General features: G+C 38.5%; 4 protein-coding genes across 5 annotated transcripts; 2 read left to right on the top strand and 2 right to left on the bottom strand.

Annotated features, from left to right (window-relative positions):
• The first annotated feature begins 1139 nt into the window (after nt 1–1139).
• LOC6638710 (ankyrin repeat domain-containing protein 54) lies at nt 1140–2619 on the top strand. Of its 2 annotated transcripts, none has more exons than XM_047012219.1 (2): nt 1140–2309; nt 2561–2619. In XM_047012219.1, exon 1 carries the CDS (start codon nt 1279–1281, stop codon nt 2233–2235), a length of 957 nt encoding a protein of 318 aa, XP_046868175.1. In that variant the 5' UTR covers nt 1140–1278; the 3' UTR covers nt 2236–2309; nt 2561–2619. The 2 variants fall into 2 exon arrangements, with proteins under 2 accessions (XP_046868175.1, XP_002062584.1); XM_002062548.4 differs by having other exon boundaries at nt 1140–2313.
• A 782-nt stretch (nt 2620–3401) lies between these two features.
• LOC6638711 (phospholipid scramblase 2) lies at nt 3402–4944 on the top strand. The gene is made up of 4 exons (XM_002062549.4): nt 3402–3612; nt 3800–4293; nt 4429–4587; nt 4651–4944. Exons 1-4 carry the CDS (start codon nt 3474–3476, stop codon nt 4672–4674), a joined length of 816 nt encoding a protein of 271 aa, XP_002062585.1. The 5' UTR covers nt 3402–3473; the 3' UTR covers nt 4675–4944.
• Nucleotides 4945–5453: 509 nt separating this feature from the next.
• Nucleotides 5454–7178, bottom strand: LOC6638712 (peroxiredoxin-2). Its single transcript, XM_002062550.4, has 5 exons — nt 7063–7178; nt 6479–6665; nt 6295–6412; nt 5814–6219; nt 5454–5749 (listed from the first exon to the last, which is right to left on the bottom strand). The coding sequence occupies exons 2-5, from the start codon at nt 6648–6650 to the stop codon at nt 5699–5701; spliced, it is 747 nt and encodes a 248-aa protein (XP_002062586.1). The 5' UTR covers nt 6651–6665; nt 7063–7178; the 3' UTR covers nt 5454–5698.
• A 531-nt stretch (nt 7179–7709) lies between these two features.
• LOC6639437 (coiled-coil domain-containing protein R3HCC1L) lies at nt 7710–12559 on the bottom strand. Its single transcript, XM_002062551.4, has 10 exons — nt 12402–12559; nt 11307–11477; nt 11098–11234; nt 10011–10197; nt 9488–9923; nt 9253–9417; nt 8889–9185; nt 8630–8819; nt 8329–8565; nt 7710–8262 (listed from the first exon to the last, which is right to left on the bottom strand). Exons 3-10 carry the CDS (start codon nt 11129–11131, stop codon nt 8213–8215), a joined length of 1596 nt encoding a protein of 531 aa, XP_002062587.1. The 5' UTR covers nt 11132–11234; nt 11307–11477; nt 12402–12559; the 3' UTR covers nt 7710–8212.
• Nucleotides 12560–21957: the final 9398 nt, after the last annotated feature.

The following is a 21957-nucleotide window of genomic DNA, read 5'->3' as shown; positions in this document are numbered from 1 at the left end:
CCTCTCTTTCTTTCTCTTTTTCTGTTAAGGTACAATGTTGCTGCGCCTGTGCGCGAGAGAGTTGTGATACAATGTAACCGCTGAGGGATGTTTGCTAAGGCTATCGAAATGTAACCGAAACAAATTTCGGTACTATTGAGCCTATTTAACGGCAACATTTTGCTTCACAGTGCTTAATAATCGCTACTTCGATCTTTACGTACCGCTATTTTAAATAGTAGTTTAACGCCAGCACAAATACTCATATATAGGTATACCATAAACTATGAAACCATATATCTAATGTTGCTGTCAGACAACATGTTTGTTCGTTTTTTTGAATTTTTTTTGGTCTAAAGTGTATACAAAATTCGTTATACGGATTGTCAATCACTTATTCCAGCGTCTATTCCCCAGCTGACTTTTGTTTGTATACAAAAATCATATTGCAAGCGAAGAGTAAGAGAGAGAGAGAGAGAGAGCTAGCCAAATTGGAAGAATAGGGGAAATTAAGTAATGGGAAAGCAAAGTTGTATAATTTGGAAAATTAAATGCTATTCCAAAATGTGCATTAAGGAAAACAAAAAAAGGAAACAACATACTTTTTTTCGAGGAAACAACATACTTTTTTTCAATGACTTTCCTCACTTTCCATAAAGTTGCCGCCACAGATTCAAATAGTTGTCTATAAAAATGTGGCAACTTTTGAATGGTGAGATTAATTGTTGAACCAGATATATTTTTCTGTTTCATCTAGAAAGACCCGAATTCTGTTTAACCTATTTTTTGTATTACTTTTAATATTTTCACTTTATTTAGTTTAATCTGTGTTTTAAGTAATAAATCTATACGCTTAGGTCGGAGTGGGCAGAGGTTGTAATCACTATCTTTACTTAGGGTCAATCGGTAACAGGCCCGGGTCTGGTATGATATGGGCGACTTGTTTGTACTGAGCGTTATACGTCTACGTCCAATAAATATAAAACATATATAATGTATAAATACCGTAGCGCAAATAAGCCCAAAATGGACAGCATCCAGGCGTCAAGTTAATGCAATCCCCTTCAAATAAAGTTTTAACGGCGGGCATGGTATCTATCGATAATACGGGCCGTCGATGACTTAACCGCTCTGGCAGGTGGCAACCCTGGCGAGAAAAATGTAAATAGAGAAAAAAAACAAACAAGACTAGACAAAACGAAAATATTTAAGAAAAAAGATATAAATTGTGAATTTGAAACGCAACAATTGGACAGGCAATATAACGAAACGTAAGCGCACAACGAAGCGAGGGAGAAAATGGCTGCGGCCAGCAACAATGAGTTGAGTGGAAACGGCATGGAGACGATGATGATGCCCAAGCAACCGCAGCAGCAATCGCAGCCACAGCAGTCGAAGGGCATAATGATAACGCCGCCGCCGTCAATGATGCCGCCCACGCCCACCTCATCACCGAATACACACGGCGAGTGGCCAAATTTCAATCCGAACAATGCCAATGCATTCCATTTGAGCCGCGATCGTGGAGAACACTTCGCCTTGCCCCATCTGCCGCCATTGCCAATGAATGCGGAGAATCTGCCATCGGTCAGCCGGAGCCTCAAGATGCGTCCGCGCCACAAGCGAAGGCAATACTGCAGCTATGGTAACATTTGGCTAAAGACGAACGAGCGTAAGCTTCGGACCGCCGCCTCTACCTGCAACATTGAGCTGCTCAATCGCATACTTGAAGATGGCTTCAATCCCAACGCCGGCGACGAGTACAATCGCAGCCCTTTGCATTTGGCTGCCTGTCGGGGTTACATACCCATTGTTCAGCAATTGTTGAAATATGGAGCCAATCCGAATGTCGTCGATTCCCTGGGGAATACTCCACTTCACCTGGCTGTCATCTCCGCCAGTTCGAATAACTTCAATGTGGTTGTGCGCATTCTGTTGCAGGGCGGCGCCAGCGTTCACATGTACGACAGGAGTAATAAAACCCCATTGGAGCTTGCCGAAGCAAAATTAAGATTGCTGCGCAATCGATACGATCATCCCACACCTGAAACAGCCAAAATTTTGGAGGATATGTGCATGCTGACCACCTTAATTCTGCGCTACATGGTTAAGCAGCAGCGCGAGCTAGAGGATCTATCCGCGCTGGAGCAACGTTTGCAGAATCTAAGTACCAGTGAAGATCAGGAGCAGGTCGTTTCACAAACAGCCGACGAGCTGTTGGCCAGTGTCGAACGCTTGTCCATTAACAACAAGTAGTGCCGGTGGCTTTGGGTAGAAATGATGGGGGGAAATGATAAAAGGAAGCCAGACTTAATTTAATTATGTGTTTTGTAAGTAAGTTTGTTTGTTTAATACCCTGATACAAGACACATCGAAGCTAGCGCATTCCATGACCGTCACAATATGCAACAAACTATAACTACAAATAGTTTAAATATTGCCTAGATTGGGATAAAAGAGCAATGACTTTAATGCGCTAAATTCACTAGTTGTATCATGGGCCCATTACTGATCCAATCCGATTCAGTTATAGTTACTAATCTACAGTTTTTTTGTTTTCATTGTTTTATTCTTTTTGCAGTTTGTTTATTATTTCCTAAATTGGCTGCCGACAACACACACGTACACACCCAACCCCACACACACACACACACACACACACACAAACACAAACAAAAAATTATTTCAAGCGATCTTTTTATTTTTTTTTTAAATTAAGTATTTTTCATTTAATTTTAAGCTTTACGTTTAGCGCGCCAAAACACGAAATTCTTATATAAAAGCATATGTAATGAATGCAGCTAACAACAAAAGAAAATGCTAAACATTCGTTAGCATTGTTAAGTGTCTATTACATCATATTAAATAATAATATATTACATAAAATGCGTGTAAACATCCTCTCTGAACAATAATAAACAAAATGGCTATTCGACTTACAAAACCATGAAATTTACAGATTCTAAATGTACAATAAATACGGAATTTAGTACAATCCAATATTATAAGATGGGGACGATATCCTTCAGATGAACTCAGATAAGCTCATCCAGCCCATTTTAACTAAGACTTAACTAATACCTAAATCTAAAATTTAATGCAATTTTAACATTTAAGTATTAGCTCCAATTACTCCGCGCCGAAATTTAAAAAAAAATCGATAACAAATTTTATACAAAATGTGACTCTTTGTCGATTAACCGATACTCCAGATTTGTCACCAAACGTTTCCTTCGAAAATTCTGGCAGCACTGTTCACAAAAGTAAAAACATTCGCATTAATCTGCGTGTGTGAGAAAGAGACAACATTTGTCGATTTGTTATTAACAATAACGCTCTAAAATAATGTTCCGTTCGTATATAGAATCAGTAATATAAATTATTTAAACGGACAGTACACATTGGCATTGGCAAAAAAAAAAAAAAAACGAGAACCAACCAATCAAAGAGATAAGAAATAAACAAATAAAGTAATTTAATCGATCGCAGAGAAAATGATGCAGATGAAGGAGTACAAGGAAGTGCCACAGGACGTGCCGCATGATGATGCAGTAGTGCGTCAGCCACAGGTAACTGGAAATCCAGTTGTGAGCGACAGTGTCACTGCTGGCGGTGGCGGGGGAGGAGCCGTTGGTGCGTAAAAACCATATCGTTGCGCCCACTGAACATATCTACATCTATTTATGTATCTTGCATATAAAATACATATGTACATGCATACATATTTAGATTTGCATGTACATATATGCAAATGGGCGTGAACGAGAGATTCGCTCTTTGGCTTTTAATCAAAATGAATTCCTCATTGTTTCCTATGCAGAGAACTGGATGTCCATACCCGTGGGCATGCCCAACTGCCCGCAAGGCCTTGAGTATTTAACGGCTTTGGATCAGTTGCTGATATCTCAGAAAATCGAGAAGCTAGAACTGATTACCGGATTCGAGACAAAGAACCGTTTCAAGATCAAGAACTCATTGGGCCAGAATGTATATTTTGCCACCGAGGAGAGCGATTGCTGTACTCGTAATCTGCTAGGACGATCTCGACCGTTCGAAATGAAAATTTTGGATAATTTTCAAAACGAAGTTCTTCATTTGCATCGGCCATTTCGGTGTGACATTCTGTGCTGTTTTCCCAATTGTTTGAATGCAGTAGAAGTGCAGGCTCCGCCAGGACAGGTGATCGGCACCGTGGAACAGGTGTGCACCTTCATGAAGCCAAAATTCAATATTAAAAACTCATTTGGCGATATTGTGCTGACCATCGAAGGGCCCGTCTGTCCATGCAAATGCTTCAGTGATACCAATTTCAAGGTTAGCAACAAGTGGCCAATGACGTCATTAAATCAGTGCTGATTTCTCTGTATTTGCCCCTCTGTTTTTTCTCATTCTTTACTCTCAATTTCTGGGTGTGTCTTCACTTATATTTCCATTTGTGTACCATTTTAGGTATTCAGCGTTAATAATGAGCAAATCGGAAAAATATCAAAACAATGGTCTGGACTGGGACGTGAATTATTTACCGATGCGGACTATTTTAGCGTCACCTTCCCCCTACATCTCGATGTACGCATGAAAGCCTTAATTTTTTCAGCACTTTTTCTAATTGTGAGTATCTTTTTTTCTAAATCGTGTGATGTGCGAACTCCTTTTTTACTCATATCTTTGCAGGATGTTGTCTACTACGAGCAATAAGCTAGTGTTGAATCCTTTTTTTGAAATAATCGCACAGACACCAATCTCCCACACACACATACAAACACACTCGTCCCTTTTTATGTATGTATGTATTTGCCGACTGCTTAGTGTTAGTAATATGAAATAATTTTGAATCTCCAACTCATACCACAAAATTATTATACACTGAATTCCTGTTTGACCGCAAGTGGAATTCCCATTCCCGGAGTTTTCGACGCACAATGCATTTCTTTTTATAGACTGTATCGTGATATATACATATATTTTTTTTTTATGTTTGTTATCTCTAATTCAATGAAAGAGAGAAAGATGGATGGAAGTTCGTTTGCCTCTTTCCGTTTTGAAACGCTTGGCATTTAAAACGCACAAACAACTCAGACAAATGAAAAAAGTGACGAAGAAGATTGGATTACTAATCTGATCGATATATATGTAGATCGAGAACGAGTGCCTTATGACATCCTAGTTATTGTTAATTCCTTTACAAAACGAAAACCCAGCACCACCCTCAAAATTTCCTATTCCTATAGTTATCTGTCAGTCGGAGCACAGGAATCCTAACTGCAATATGGGCGTACTTATTATATATACATATATTTTTATATGATCTACTAAAACCAATATGGATATGTGCATCATGCTAGCTATGACATAAGTTAATAACCACCTTAAAAAAATATCCCAATTCTCGAATTTCAAACTCGAATTTCAATGGAAATTGAAAGATCAAATCTTCAGATTTTTCAATTTTGTTTTTTTTTTCGAATCCAAATATCTATCGTTGACTTATTTCATATATTGAATCGATCTGGTATATTTTACATTGTACTTCAGTTTATGCTGTATATTTCTGTATAATAAAAAAGTTATATTTTATACAAAAAAAAAAAAAAAAATCATGTGACCCTGACAATAAATTGTGGTATGTACAAGGGAGTTAAGTCCATTAATTGTTCGAATTTCGAGGTCAGTCATGAACATCAACTACATGCGTAACTGGGAATGCAGTGAAATGCGGTCTCTAATTATTTTTAGCAAAGTACTTTGTCTTCTCCTCTGGATTCGGTACAATCTAAAACAGAAGAATGGCCATAAGACTGGCTAATTCGTTATCATCATCGTTCGTGGCTACTCACCGTATCGGCTCCTGGTTTCCATCCAGCTGGGCAGACCTCACCATGTGTATCGGTGTATTGGAAAGCTTGCACCAGGCGTAAGGTTTCATCCACAGAGCGGCCCACTGGCAGATCGTTCATCGTTATCTGTCGCAACAGTCCGGTTTGGTCAATAATGAAGAGTCCGCGCAGGGCATGGCCACTGGATTCCAGATAAACGCCGTAGTCTTTGCTAATTTTATGCGTCAAATCAGAGAGTAGGGGAATTTTAACGCTACCCAAACCTCCCTCTTTACGCGGCGTGTTAATCCAAGCTAGATGTGTGAAATGGGAATCAACACTAGCTGCTATAACCTCCGTGTTAATCTTCCGGAACTCGGCAATGCGATCGGAAAACGCAATGATTTCGGTGGGGCACACAAAGGTACTGCAAAAGGTGCATTAAGAATGTTTATAAATATTATATTTAATCCTGTTTTTGTTTAACTATATATCTACTTACAAGTCAAGTGGATAGAACAGTAAGACTACATATTTGCCCAAATACTGCGAGAGAGAAAGTTGGACAATTTCCTTATTAACCACAGCAGTGCCCTCGAATGGGGGCGCCGGTTTCGAGACTAAAAAGAAGAGGTTTGGATTTAATGAGGAAGGGAGCCCTTTTCCAGGGTTTCGTTTTGACTTACTGACTGCTTTGGTGTATTGCAACTGATGGTCGCCCTTGGGCTCTTCCGCTGGATAGACTGAGCCGCCGGCAAAAGAATAGCAGGATTCATTATCCTCCGGCTTCGCTGCCAATACCACAGCCACGAACAGCAGTGGGAAAAGATGTTTTAGAGCCAATAACTTTGCTGACATGGTGCAAGCGGTTAACTGAAATCCACGTAGTGACATAAAACGAATTAGTTCCGTTAACTTTAATTTAATTTGAGACAATCGTATCCCCGCCCCCTTTTACATATCAAACAGAAATGACGGGCCAGCCACGCAGTCAAATATTTTTTGTATCTGATTCAGAGAAAAAGTGCTGGGAGAAGAGGCGAGTAATCGGCAATTGTTGTTATTGTTCCAGCCATGATAAGCACAATTGGGAAGCTTATCAATTTCATTCGATAGCCATAAATTTTATAGTTGTCATTTCAATGGGCCAAAAGCAAGCAGCAACAACAACATTTAGCAGAAGCTATGAACTTATGCCTCTTCCCTCTGACAATCATATATTTATTTGTATTTCCGCACAGCTGTGTGGGAGATATTCCCTTTTATTTACCTCCACGCTTTTGTACTGTTATGAATTGTGTTTTCTTTTTTTTTTTTGGGCTTACTCCCACCAGCTTGAAATTGAACCCGAAATTGAGAATGCCGGCTTGTCGTAGTTGCTTTGAATGTCTCCCCATTATTTTGCCCCCTATTTGCATGTTGCTTTTAATAGTCTTTCGTTGAAAGAAAGGGACCTATGAACTAGTTCCACTTGGAGATGCGCGTGTTGGCATGATGAAGAAGTTTTGTCTCTTTCGATTTCATTGTCTGTATTGGCATCTCTCTCTTTGTCACCATTGGCCGGCTAAGGAGGTTCATTTGCTGAAATTATCTTTTAATAAAGCTCTTTCCGTTTTAACGGTTTGTAGTTGCGATATTGAATATACGCTTATTTTGTGTTTCGAAAATGGATGTGAAAGCGACAGATTAAACCAGAAGGAAAATTGATCGGGAATGATCAGATTATTAATTGGCTAAGGTAAGTAACATACCCTTCATTTTGTCGTATCCCTATGCAAATACATACATATTTATTTATGTATGTATGTGTATCTGATCCCGACTCTACTGAACTCTAAAAACATCTAATACACACCCATATTTTGTACATGTGTATGTACGCACAAATGCGATATTTCAATAACTCAGATTTAAACGTTTTCGTTTTGCATCTCTTTTGTACTTAAGCTCTATAAACTTTATTAAAATATATTTAGGTATATAAATTGCTTGCACTTACAAATTAAATTTTATGCCTGAAGTTAAAACAACATGTATAGTAGTTACAATAGTAGTTTATATATATATATGTATATATATAGAGGTCTACGTATGTTTACTTGCTACGACAAATAAATATATATATAGATATTCTTTATCTCTCTTATGGCCTAGTCTCGGATGTGGATACGGATTCTGCGCGTACAACAAATTGAGCAAGAATTACATACGAATCAGAAGATCCGTATCCTATTATGTTTGTTATTTCCTTTGTGGGGTTCTGTTGTAATTGCACAAAAAGCGACAACATTGAAAGTACAGATTTGCCTAGCTTGCATGATGGATTTGATTGAGAAAGTATTGTGGTTAGTAGTTGTAGGTTCGGTTCTTGTATGTTGTTCAAATGCACCTTCCATAAATTGATAAAGCCCTTTCTTAGTCTAGCTTTCCCAGGCTTCATCCCGCTGTTTGGCAGCTAAAAGTTTTCGCTCTGCAGAGAGAGAAAAAAAAGAGACCAATTGGTCAAAAAGGTCAAAAACGGGGTAAGCAGACTCACCTTTGGCTTCACGTAAAACACGCCTCTCATTCTCCCTTTCCTCCGGTGCAGTGGGCAGTTTGACACCTAGAGCTCCGGATACGAGGCGCCGTGCCAAGGCCGTACAGGTCTCTGGTCGCTGACGATACGGTTGCAATGAGGTGGCTGCTTTTTTAGCTTTCAGACGCGATTCCAAGGTGGCTTCAGCTAGCGGTTTTAGCTTCACGAAAGGATGGCCCATGGTTAGAACTTCAGCAGCTGTTTAAAGAAAATTACATTATCGATCGGAAAGGCGAATCGCTGATAGAAGTGATTGGCTTACCAATGCGCGAACTGCTAAATACGGCAAGGGCGTGAGTATCGTCCACCCATTTGATATCGAAACCAGTGCCTTTGTATTGTGAGAAGAGCATAAGCAAGTCGGGCGTCTTGAATTCCACTGGAAAATTGGATACTTCCAAAACATGGGGAAACTCCTCTTCGTTTAGAAGTGACTGTTTAATGTGATAGACCTAGCCAATGGAAAACGTTCAAGTTGATAGTTTCTCAAAGATTCCGTCATTAGTTCGTTTCATTCTTACGGTGTAGTCCATTTTGGGTAGTTCTATTTTACATTTCCCCACTGAATCAGTTAACTCTTGTAGTATCTTGGGATCCAAACAATCTCCGCTTTCATCGAACATATTTTCCCAGTCATCCTCGTCCTCCTCGTCATCTTCGGTGGTACTATCGGCAGGTGGTGGTGGTTGTTGTTGTGGTTGTGGTAAAGCTGCTGCAACTTTTTGCGCTTTTGGTTTGATTTCAATCTTATCGGGTATCTCCAGTACATCGGATATAAATGTTTGTTTCATGATGCGTCGATTACTGCGGTTTATTTCCTGAGATGGTTGATTCATATTTTAGCTTAAAAACAAAACAGCAAAACCCTTTTTTTGAGAAACTTACCTTTGAGGCACGTTGCAGTTCCTGCACATCATTATCACATTTGGTTGCATCCTCAGCGGATGCTGAAGAATTGCTGGAGGCATCTTCGATGCGCAATGCTGTCGATAGCAGCTGTTTGGTGCCATTTTTGTTGGCCATTTTGTGTTGCTGATTGCCGCTCATGATCTGGAAAAGAATAGGAGGAATAGAATTATTTGAACAATGTTTTCAACTCCATTTACACTGGAATACGAACTTCTTTATCTTTATCACAGTTGCCAATGCTCTCGTCGTCTCCTGCTCCTCCTTGATTTAATTGAGTCTCTGTCTCGCGGAGGGCCGATGTCGGCTGTTTGTCTATCACAAGGAGTGTGGCTGAGGCCTCTGGATCCTCCCAGGGTTTTTCTATAATTTTCTTAACACGTTGCTCCCGACGCTTTGATGATTTTTTGCTTTTAATCCCTGCCTGATGACCGTTGCTGTTATTGCTGTTTGTTGTATCGTCCGCTTTGGGTGACGTTATGTCGACAACTGTTGCCGTTTCAACAGTGGTTGCTGTTGCTGTTGTAGTTGCTGCTGCTACTGTTGTTGTTGTCGGCGGTGTTGTCTGACTGCGTCGTGCCCTTGGCACATAAACGGCTCGGTCGGGACGGCGTTCACGCCGAGTGGCTGCTGCTGCTGCCAGTTGCTCTCTACGAAAGACGAAAGCAAAACAAAAACAAAAAAGTAAATGTTAATCGATTAGCACACATTGAGAAGAGACCCAGACGTCGACCTACCTGTTTGGTGACGATTTCGAGGTAGTTGATGTGCCTGCAGCTGTCGCCGTTGCTGCCGTATTTGACGATGCTGCTGTTGCTGTTGCTTTTGGTTGTTGGTCGTTCGTCGATTCAGACGCTGCCTCTTCACTACTGTTCTTTCTCAATGCTGGCGGCCTGTACAGATCCACCGAATTGGACTTGCTCACTAGTGGATGAATAGAGATATAGAAGGAAAAACGGAGTGAAGATCATATTAAGCCACAAACAAAATGTTGCCAAACCCGAGTAGTGAAGCGCTGCTCACCAATCTCATATGTATGAAGTAACGCGCATTTGGCATAAAATAAATTTGAAAACCCAAAAACAACATTAACAAAAATCATTCCATAGTTGACCCAATTTATGTCTTCAGTTTTGCTTTGCCCCCCGATTCGTGAATGTCAACACACAAAAAGTGAGCGTGCGCAGCGGCAGACGGACTCGATTGAGGGAACGACGACCTGGCAAACAGCCGAATGAGTAATGATGCAACAAGCAAGAAAAAAAAAACAAAGCGCGAGAGAGGGGGCGACCTTGAATGAGGGAGCTGCGTGACCCCCCAACGCAACGATCTCTTGTTGAATTTTGTATCTGTATCTGCAGCAACGTGCCTTGGTCGGTTGTATGTACATACGTACATATGTAGCTTTTGCCAGCATTTTGTGTTACGTTTATTTTTAGTGAAATATTTTTAATTGATATATGTTTGTCTGTATCTACTCAAGCCTCCTACTTGAAAATAATGAACACAATCAGGGAAAAGAATCAATGTATACATATGAATGTATACTGGAACGATCAATATGAGTTTGCATCAATATCGCATTATGCATTACGAGAGCTCGGATAGGGTATTGCAAAGTCTGTGTGCCTTTTACATATATAATTTTTTTTGATTTACATACTATTAGCAAAAAATTCACATATTATTTTTTGTTGGTTTTTTCTTTGTTTTGGAGTGGGTGAACGTAATACCCTCTCTCTTTTGCGTTTTAGCTTTTTGATCGCTCTCTATGTATGTATGTCTAGCCTTCCTATCTTCTCTTTGGGTTGCTTCGTTACTTACAAGGTGTCTCGCTGATATGCTTCTTTACGCCCATCTTACAGAGCTCCGTTACACGTTTACGGTTTGCGCTGCTGCTTCTTGTAGTGCTGCGCCAATTTTTCACAGTTTGATGTTGATTTTGTTGTTGGATTTTGCGACTGCAATAGATAGATTCATATGTAGTATGATTATGTAGAGTAGTAACAGTTAGCTGGGATGATGGTACTCACGTTTCAAAACCGTGCGGATCGATTAGTTGATTGCGAAAACACAAAACTGTGCGGCGCTGCGGCCCCTGCCCCACTGAGAATGTAAAGAGATCGTATTTGTGTCGATAGTTCTCACATGTTTGATGTATGAGATAACGGCGATAATTGCCCACTGGTGGGAATAGCAAAACACTGTGAGAACGAGAACAAAGGACAGAGAAAAAGAGAGAGTGGGAGAGAGAAAGAGAAGTGTAGAGTAAACTTTTTGGTAACGCAAAACTGTTCTTTTTGGTGGTCCCCCCACAGGTTACAACAAGTCGCTCTCTCGATTTGCACATGCAACTTTAGTGGATTGGCAGATACACACACACTAACAAAGAAGAAAACGCGATTGGTAAAAATATTTTAAATATTATTATGCAATCTAATGTAATATTTATTGGTTGTTTTTGTTTTTGTTTGGTTTTGCAGTTGCTTTTATTTCGTTGTTCGTTAAGTTGTTTATTGCACGAGGCTTAATTGTTTATTAAACGCGACTTGCATGCTGAAATAAAAAACGGTGTTAGTACTGACAGAGCGGGCCAACTGCAATGCGGAAAAGCTGCTGCAAGCTTTTCCTCTGCCTTTGTTGGTGTTGCAACAGCAGCTGAGAAAACTGGTAACTCACTCGTACTACATTTGTTTTTGGTTTTCCGCGTTGCTTTTTCTTAGCTGCTGCAACGGGAATTTGGGCGCAATGAGGATGGTCACGTGATTACACGGCCGTAGTTTACTCACACAATATCATTATATGGTGTACATATGTAATTATTCAAATGCTACAATTTCCCATTCAGGGGGCACTTGGGCAAGTTCTTATTTGATTATTTTTATAATATCGTTCATAGGAAGTTGTTGTTAGTGAAGTTTTTAAAGAACTATTTCATTTCTCCTGAAAATGATAGGTCCGATCTACCAAACATAATCAATGTCCTATAGGTTTTTAGTTTAGTCAACAGTTCTTCACGACACGCGGACATCTCTATACACTCACACTTACACAGAGCAGCTGTATGTATTCTCGTGGCAAGAAAAAAATAACACAGAATAAATGTTCTGATTTTAATTGATTCTTACCCTGAACTCAGGCGTTTCTTTACAAACAGCTCAATATCACATGCAACATTGTGAACAAACTCTTGATCGATTAAGCTTAAATTAGATACGAATGTTAAACGTTCCAGTTTAAGTAAAAATGCGACATAAAGAAGTCGCCACAGAACACAGAAAAAAAACATTAACAAAAACAACAACAAAAACCACTATTTCCCTCCAACAACCAGGGGATCCGGTCTAACTTTGGTCGTGACGATGACTGTATACCCTTTCCAAAGAACCTCTTTAAAAATGCTTGCTAGGTAAATGTATAAGACAGGATCTTATTAAAATCGGCCACATTTATAGAAAAATATATTGATAAATCTTCAATCGTATGACAATAATTAAATTACTTAATATGCGTTGCACTTCTGTGACATTAATATAGTCTCTCTTGCAAGGTATAAGAAAACACTATTCAACCCACTATTTTGATGCAAGGTTGCTTACGACTACAATCGAGCAAGTGATGGCAACGTTTGGATTCTGAGGGCGCCAAAGTTTAAACATAATTAATGCGAGCAAAAATTCCACAAATTACCAATTGTTGTGTTTAAAAGCACTTGTTCCCCCTTGAAAATGTTAAAGTTATCTCAATGGTCGAATAAATTGATAAGAGGGGAACAGTTGCCCTCTGGGAGAAATTGGCAGGGCGAGACGGAAAAGGCGCATACAAAGAGTCTCTGCTATGTTGACACCCTTACGGCTTGATAATGTTTTGTTTGCTTTTGGTAAATGTTTTCTTAACACATTCTTTGTTGTGTTTTCCTCTGCCATTGACAACAGAACAAACTATTTCTTTTGGTGTTTTTTCATTCTGGTTTTCGTTTTCATTATTGTTTTTGTATTTTCATTATAATTAATTAATTATACATTAATTAGTTTTTTTTTTGTCCTTTGACACTTTATGGGCCAATTAATTGAGCCTAGTCAGCTGCAAGGGCTGAATCATATTTTTCTCCAGCGAGTTTAATGCCGTCGGTGTAGGCCATAGATGTTGTTGGCCATATCCACACATTTATTAGATCCGGTGAGTATGTATATCTATATGTACACAAGACTAGAACTATGCCCTAAACCAGAAGCCACTCCCCTTACAGAGATGCGTACCGCCCTTTTCTGTCATCTCAGCCATAAAAAACACTCCAACTACCAATTTCTGCAAATTGTCTCCGTTTATTTCGCCTGATAATGTCCCAATAAAATCTGTCAGCCATTCGGCTATAGCTTATACATACGTAGTTTTCTCTGCAGGTGGGTATGCTTCTGTGTTGGTGTAGGTGCTTGGAGGTGTTCGTTATTACCCATGTGTGTGTGTATATGTTATGTTTGGGCCCGAAAACTATTTTGTAATTACCAAAGATATAAATTTTTATGCACGGCATTTTTGTTTTTCCCGTCATTTTGTTTTTGGTTTGGTTTTTGTGACGTTTGGCTTAAATATTTATTTATGAAATTTCCTAAAGCCCTGCGGGTGTTTAATCTTTCATCTCAGTTTTGATTTGCTTCGTTTACGCTGCTTTAATTAAATAGTTTTGCCGTTTTTCGATACCGTCGACAGTTTCATGAGCCGACATCAGTTGCTTTTAATTGCAGATGTTTTTCGGGCTCAAAACAGATTTTGCGTTAATGCTTTTTGGCCTACACATTTATTTTTAAACTTCTCGTTAGGGGAACTCGTGCAAAAGGATCGTACAATACAACTAAATAAAGCCAAAAAAGTTGAAAGTAGTATACAAAACAGAAATACACTCTAACAAAGGATGACGAGTACAAAAGAACATATGAAACATGAAAACCAGTTGTCAAGTCAAAGAAAATTAAAGAATTAAACAAAAGTAAAATTGTTCTCTATATTTATTTTTGTTGTATTCTGATGCTCCCTGTTCCCCAATGAGGCGGAGAAAGTTTCTCGCGATGTCCTCGCTGTAATCAAGTTTGCTGCCTCGTCCCAGGACCAACTGCATAATCTGCTTCTGCTTTCTTGTGGCTTTTTGTAATAAATAAAGTTTTAATTGCCCTCACTTTTAATATGGGATATGAGAATGGGATTATAGTATGTATTTATAATGTTTGTGGAAAAATAGATTTCACTTGCTTCCATAATTTCAATTAAATATTTGTCAGGCCCATTAACACACTGTCAGCAAGCCTTCACATATATCCAAATCAAAATCCAAAGCCAAAGTAAAGGAAATACTTTCAGTGACTCAATCAGAAATGCCAGTCACACGGTAAACCAAAATTATCCCCACCCCGATGGCTATGGACTACCTCTACCTCTGTCTAGACGAGATGACATGAAAAAAGAAGGGCAAATGAAAAAGATGAGAAAGTCTTTTACTTCTAATTAGGTGACAAGAGTTGAGTTATTCAGGCTCTCTTCCACATCAGATTACTTCCCCTCCATTCCTTCGTCATACACTACGTGACTTTGCTGTGTGTTTAATCGAAGGGCATACAATTCGTTGGGTATAATCAATTTATGGATTCTGCCACATGCCCCCTAAATTTGAAAATCCCATCAACCAAACGAAAAACCAATTACAAATGCGGCGGCAGATTTTCCTTTTTCTTGCCGTTTTCTTGTGTATTTCTCTTCGTTTGGGTTTCCTCTCTTTCCTCAAGCATGAAAAGAGGGGCTCGACCGTATGGATTCCCAATTCTAAATCGTATGCGTGAAATTTTACCGAATTAAATTTCAATACCCAGACAACACGCCCCACAAATCCTTCCCCTCATTTTTTCATTCCTCCTAAGTGAAAGTCCTCCCTCTGACTGCCTCCCTACATCCCTTTTTCCTATTGTCTGTTTGTCGTTTGTTTTGCGCTTCAATTTAAATGGTTTTTCCCTTCTAATTTCCTTTATCGAATTTACGATTTGTTGGTCATGTCATCAACTCGACATCGACGGATGCGGATATATCTCTTGAGCGGGGTTGGGAGAAAAGATGCCTTCAAGAGGAGGCATTTGCAAATTATTTTTGCTTCTCCCTACGCACACAATACACACACACATATACCGATTTGTGTTTTTATAGTTTCCTATAGATTGCGGCCAAAACAAATTGCTCTAAGGAGAGCCAAAAACGAAAAAAATCAAGGCATAAATCTACGATGTAAGAGAACCTATATATGTAGGTATGTACATATATATGTTTGTAAATTTGATGAATATATGTATTCAACTTGTTTTGACTCATGGGGAGAGTTGTTGCCATGTGTTATAGCACTTCGGGTTTTAAATAAAAGTTTTAGTTTGATTGGTTTTTAATATCCTACTTATTTGTCGGTAAGCATTTGATATGAAAATGTTATAAAAACTTCTTAACTAAAAAGCTGTGATGAAAACCTTAAATTTGTTCATAGAAATCGGCTTGTTAGATCAATACTCTTCGTTGTTGTTCCGATTGCAATTTCGGCTTTCGAAAACTGTTTTCAGTGGGCTATAAAATAAGATAAATGCACCGGTTTGCCAAGCCTCAACTATTGGCTAAAATGTCATGAGCCGTTCATATAACCTTTTGTGCCGGTATTTTCCCCGTCTCCCTCCACGGCCACTTCTCTCACCCTTCTACATCCGTTTCTTTCAGTTTCTGCACCCACACAGAATATCCTTTGCGCTGCATTGCCCATTTGACATTTACAAAGTGCAGCTGTTGGCAACCAGCATCAGAGTCTCCAACAAAACTCCAAACTAAAACCAAATCGAAACGAAGCGAACGCAACCAACCAGCCGACTCCTAGATATAGTTGTGGCCCTGTTTGGGGATGTGTGTGTGTGTGTGTGTATGAATGGTAAACAAGACAGGAGTCCGTAGTTAAGTTTTAGCGAAAGTTGAGCAAAAAACAAGGAAGAAAAAAGAATTAAGTTTGACATCCCTATTGCTTTTGTATACGCTTGAAACATATTTTAAACAAACTACAAAAATATTTTAAATATAGCCAATCGGTTAAAATGCCGAAAAATTAATAAACTTTCAAATGCATTTGATCTTTGGCAGTTAAACTAAATGTTTTACATTCGAGACTAGCAACAATCAAAGTGTTACAGGATTTATATCAAAATCAAAATGCTCGTTTCTTGGGTAAATGTATGATAAAAATTGTTTTATTCTGCTTAAGCGAAGGGGAAATAACTAGTTTGGGGAAATGAAAAACAAAATGTTTTCCACAGCCGTTGGCAGACATTGTAAGTGGTCACGTATTGTGCGCGAAAAATTTGTGTGTTTTAGTGCCACACACGTTTTAAACTGTTAAATCTGTAAGTAAGTAGTAGTTTTTCGCTAAACCAAACGAGTGCAAAAAACTGCCAAGGTAACGCAATACCTGTAAATTAAGCGAATTAGTTAACATTCTAAGTAGTTCTGTGTGTGTTTTCTGAGACATACCAATACTGGATATTCTGTAATAACCGTAAGAAATAAATAATTATAATAGCGGAAATTTTAAATGTTGCATTCCTTGAAGCGCTTTAGCTAAAATTTAACTTGTTGGGAAAGAAACAGCGGGATATCTGCAGTGTTCTCTGTTCATTTAATCAACAACATGCTGGCCGCAGATACATACACACAGACACACGGACACAGGTGGTAAACACATACAGCGAAAACAAAGACCTGCACAACATGCGCTTAAAAATTAAAAACCAAACCCGAACATCAACGGAGGAGACAAAGTGGAAGAAGCAGCGGCAAATGGCAGACTAATGGGCGGTCTCTGAGGCATATCGGGGCATCTTGCCAGGACACAAAAAAAAAAAAAACATAACATTGACATTGAACTAATGAAAGCTGCAGGCGTAAAAAATAACAGGGTACCCGTACGGCCGCCCACCAGCACCTCCCATCGCCCATTTCCCAGCGCCGATCCCTTTCACTTCCCTTCAATGGAAATGTGCTGATATGTCCTGCCAACGGGTTATTCATGTGTATGACTATATGTGCATATGTGTGCACAAGTGACTGCCTCATTGCTTGTCGAAATAACACCCTCAAGGGGGCACGCACATAATATGAATAAATACACTAAGAGACTAAGACGTATTCGCGAAAATTGCAAATTTTACGACAAGAATACCACACAAATACAAATTGTTTTCAACTACATAGAAGCCCAATTTTGATTGATGGATTGAGTAGAAATTTAAAAATAACAAGGCCGGTTATTTCTCACAGTGTATTTGACTTTCAGACAACACGCAGCGCCTCGCATGGAACGGCTTTTGCTGTCGAACTTAAATTCTTGGGCTGACAGCCCCCAGCCCAGCTTCCTCGCTACTCCGCCTTCTTTTGCTGTTCATTGATGATGGTTTTTACTGTGGCTGCATTTAGAGTTTATGACAGTTTTGTGAGCATTACATTTTTGTCTTATTTAAACAATGTGTGGGCCATTTACTTAGAAATAAGGGGGAGAAATAATAATAGAGTACAAAATGCCTTACACAATGAAATTCTATGAATTTCAACACTTTAACTTGAATGTCAACGCTTAAAGAAACTATTTATTGACTTAAAGTGCAAAAATGTTACAAATTTTCTTATTTGCCAAGATCGGGTGTCACGCGAAACAAAGTCATTGCACTCACAGCAACAATTTTTCAGTCAGGTCCCTGAAGAGAATTGAGGCATAAAGAAAATTCCTTCATTTACACAGTAACATTAATTGAAAAGAGTGGAAAAATGCAGCAGACAAAGTATATTAAGCAATACTCTAAGCATAAAGGGTCCATATCTATTAACGTCAGATAACATTCTTACTTCCACATCGTAAGGGTATACAAACTTTCTCATATACACATAGTGTTGCTTGACATGAACCTTTGAATTTTCTTTCTTATTTGTATTACTTTACTCTTGTTGTTATAAAAAAAAAAAATTGATTTGACATACAGAAAAAATATGGGTAAATATGTGTGTACAATAATAAATAAAACCGATTTGACCGTTATCATAAGGCAACAAAAAAACTTTCTGAAAGTCAATGAAAAGGGTCAAAATTCAAAGCGTTGAAGCATTATAAGGCGATTTTAGCTCAAAGTGACCGGACAGCCGAGGTGGCATCAATTGGGGAATGCCGTAAAGCAGCGTGGCGTAGGTTAAAGTCTTCAAAAATGCCAATTAAAAATATAAATATTTGGATACAGGAGCAACTTCATCGTTCTTTCCCCTTTGAATATGTGTTGACCCGCATCAAAGTGGAATTCAGGAGGGAGATAAAAAGTTGAACAAAAACCAACTCTAAAACGGTAAAAACGGTAAAAATTAATTTTTTTTGTTTGGTAAACTCAACGATACTCTAACAACTTGTTTACTTCGCTGAAGCTTTCATTCATTCATTGACGCATAAAAATTTGTGTTGCCTACTTTTTAGAGTAAAACACAGAAATACGTTTGGCCAACTAATATCACATTATAATTAAATGAAATGGCATAATACAATATTAACCTTTATATAGATGTGTACTTTGTAGTGATCTGATAGAGTAATGACCACGACTAATAATATTCATAGAAATATAAAAAAAAACTGGCTCTTATAAGATTTTTCTAGATAGCTTTGTATAACACCTACGAATACAGTATAATCATTCGGCAACGCCCATTTGAGAATTTAAAGAGTAAGTCCGACTGTTTAGTTGTAAGCATATTGTACTATTCACTGTTTTTTAATTTTCAAACAAAACGCTTTACACAATTTCGCAATAGAAAAAATTAATTCGTTGCTTCCTTTTTAATTGACCTTTGTCACTCCACTCCGTTTATTGTTTTAAGAGGTAGAAAGAGAGATGGGGACAAAAAAATATAAGGAAAGAGATGAAAACGAAAATATTCCTATCAATTTTCATTTATTTTCTACTTTATGTGAAAATCCTCATAAATAATAAACTTGAGATTTAAGTACGTGGTTGAAAACTTTTTGCTTTCGCAAAATGTTTATTTTTTCAGCAATGGAATATAAAAAAACAATGACAATGAATTTGCTTTTCCTTTTTTTCAATTTCAATTACAATTGCTTTCATTTCAATTCATGTACAATTTTTCCAGTTATTTTACAGCCATTGTTGCTGATGCGTCCCTTTCCCCGTCTTCAATCTTTTCCGTTGCTCACCATCATGGCCGTGCTGCTGCTGACAACGTTATTTTATTGAGTTTTCTTTTCTGATTTCTTCGGTGTTTTCCCTTTCTTCGTTATTCGTTTCTTTCGCATTGCTTTTTGTGCCATGAAAATGCTCATGTGATTGCATTGTCTTGATTTCATTTCAAAGTCACAAATGAAATTCAGTGGAATATCCCAGAGTCTTTCGCATTGCCAATGCACTTATCAAATTGTCGTTTGTCATTAAATGGCAATTAGCCAATGCCACAGCAAAGTCAACAACAATCTGTCGAGGATTTCTCTTTCTCGTTTTCCCCACTTCTCTTCCAACGTTTTGCATTGCTCTCCTGCCCTGAATACAGAAACTTTTAAGCGGAAACACGCGCCTGCCCAACTGAGCTGAACTTCATCAGCTGATGCCCGGACAGGAAATGAAACTCAAATTGACTTAAGCGCTTCAGCTTGGACTCTGAATTCGCTGCCTCCAAGCCACTCTCCCAAGTCTCCGCCACATCCATTAGCTTCAAGTCATTGACACTCTTCATCCTTGTTTCCCTGCCAACGCTCTACTTTGGCCAACTTTCATTGAGTGGAAAGAAAGGCAGCGCTTAAGTAAATCAGCTTAGCTGATTTTTCCTGACGCCTCTGAACTCTCAATGTTCCGACTTCACCTCGTGGCATGTCAAAAGTTGTAAAGTCTGACAATTTTTTATGAGTATTATTTTGTGGGCAATTTATTTTTAGCAACAACACAAGGCTAAGAGTGCCTGAGAGTGAACCTCTTCACCCAGAAGTATAAAAACAGAGAGAAAAAGAGTGACTTCAATTTCCTTATATACCTACATATATTATGTTTAAAACATTTTCACTTGAAGATATATTAATTGTCAAATGACGTATTGTTTGATGAAAATTGAAGACAATATTCCTCACTTTCACATATAGTCCAATAGTCGTCATAATCTTTATTTATAAATTCGCAAGTTTTGAGCAGAAAAACTTAAAGCAAATTCACTTAACCACAACCGATTGCCTTAAGAAAGTTAAACTCTAGAGAAACGCACAGCATCTTGGCAGTCAATAAAGATGCTGCCACATATTTCTACCTTTCCCTACCTCCTTATTCATGCTGTGACAACAAAAGCGCAACCATAGCTTACACATTTATACACACAAGCACACACACATGCAGACAAAGAGGGAGAGAGCGACAGAGACAGAGAATGCTGCAACTGTAAGAGGCAACCATTGTTCATGCGTGGTTGTTGTACAGTGGCTTTTGCATTGGCCCTCAACTTTTCTCCTGAATTATGAATATATATTTTGGTGAACAAGAAGCATGTGTACAGCTAATCCTATCGTTAAATGCAGCTATGTATATACATATTTGACTAAATATACTTACATACATAAGTGATTACTATTACTTATAGTTATGGTATATTTACTTACGATTATAATGTGGCTAACTGTAACATGATAAACGGATACTGTACTGAAACATTTTATTGCTCATTAAATTCAGTGACTGGTACTGTAAACTGTTTCGAATTTCTCGTTTATGCGGTTTCTGAATCTCACCAATTATAATTGAAAGTGGAAGCGGTAGATATGTATGTGACTTACCAATTTCGGGTTTGTCCTACGAGATACTAAGTACTTTCTCTTTGACAATTAAAGCGAAAAGCCGAAATACAATACAATAGGCTCTGACATTAGCTTTTCTCTGCTCCAAAGTTCTGTCTTGTATGCAAACTTTATTAATTACGCGCCTCAATGGCTGGCCAGTGCGACGAAACTTTTGCTGTTTACTATTTTCCCCAGATTGAGTTTTACCATGGTTTTTCCCGCCATTTGCACACCCTCACGCTCCCATTTTTTTCATGCAATTTGTACGACTAGCAAACAAACCAACAACAAAATTCAAGTTTCCATACTATGCACCCAAAGGGTGAAATGGTACATGAAAGTCGGCAAATTGGATGTACCTGACAGTAGGAAATATTTCTACTTCGTAAAGTATTTGTATTCTTGATCAGCACTACAAGCCAAGTCGCCATACCAATAGTAAAATAGTAAAGTACTTGAAGCATAGAATAACAAAGTCAGCGCGGTCCGACTTCCTTTCTTATACCCTATTTATAAGTGTACCAAATTTAGTCAAGATCGGATGACTATATCATACAGCTCCCACGGGAACGATCTGTCGAATAACTTCGTTGACGTTGACGTTGACGTTGACAATAGGTAAGGAGAGATTACCGAAAAAAAACTTCGGCGCGGTCGAAGTTAGCCCTGGCCCTCTGGTTTTAATTAAGAATTCAATATTTTGCAAGCATTTTCTTCGATTCTCGAAAAATCCTAAACTGCAATTGAACACCCTGTAACACCCTGAACACCCAATGGCAAGTTTTCTAGAAAATAAGATATATCAATGA

The sequence above is a fragment of the Drosophila willistoni genome, assembly GCF_018902025.1.
Source record: "Drosophila willistoni isolate 14030-0811.24 chromosome XR unlocalized genomic scaffold, UCI_dwil_1.1 Seg144, whole genome shotgun sequence".
NCBI classification, from domain to species: domain Eukaryota; kingdom Metazoa; phylum Arthropoda; class Insecta; order Diptera; family Drosophilidae; genus Drosophila; species Drosophila willistoni.
The sequence above is the reverse complement of the archived record's forward strand: the minus strand, read 5'-3'. Positions and strand labels throughout refer to the sequence as shown.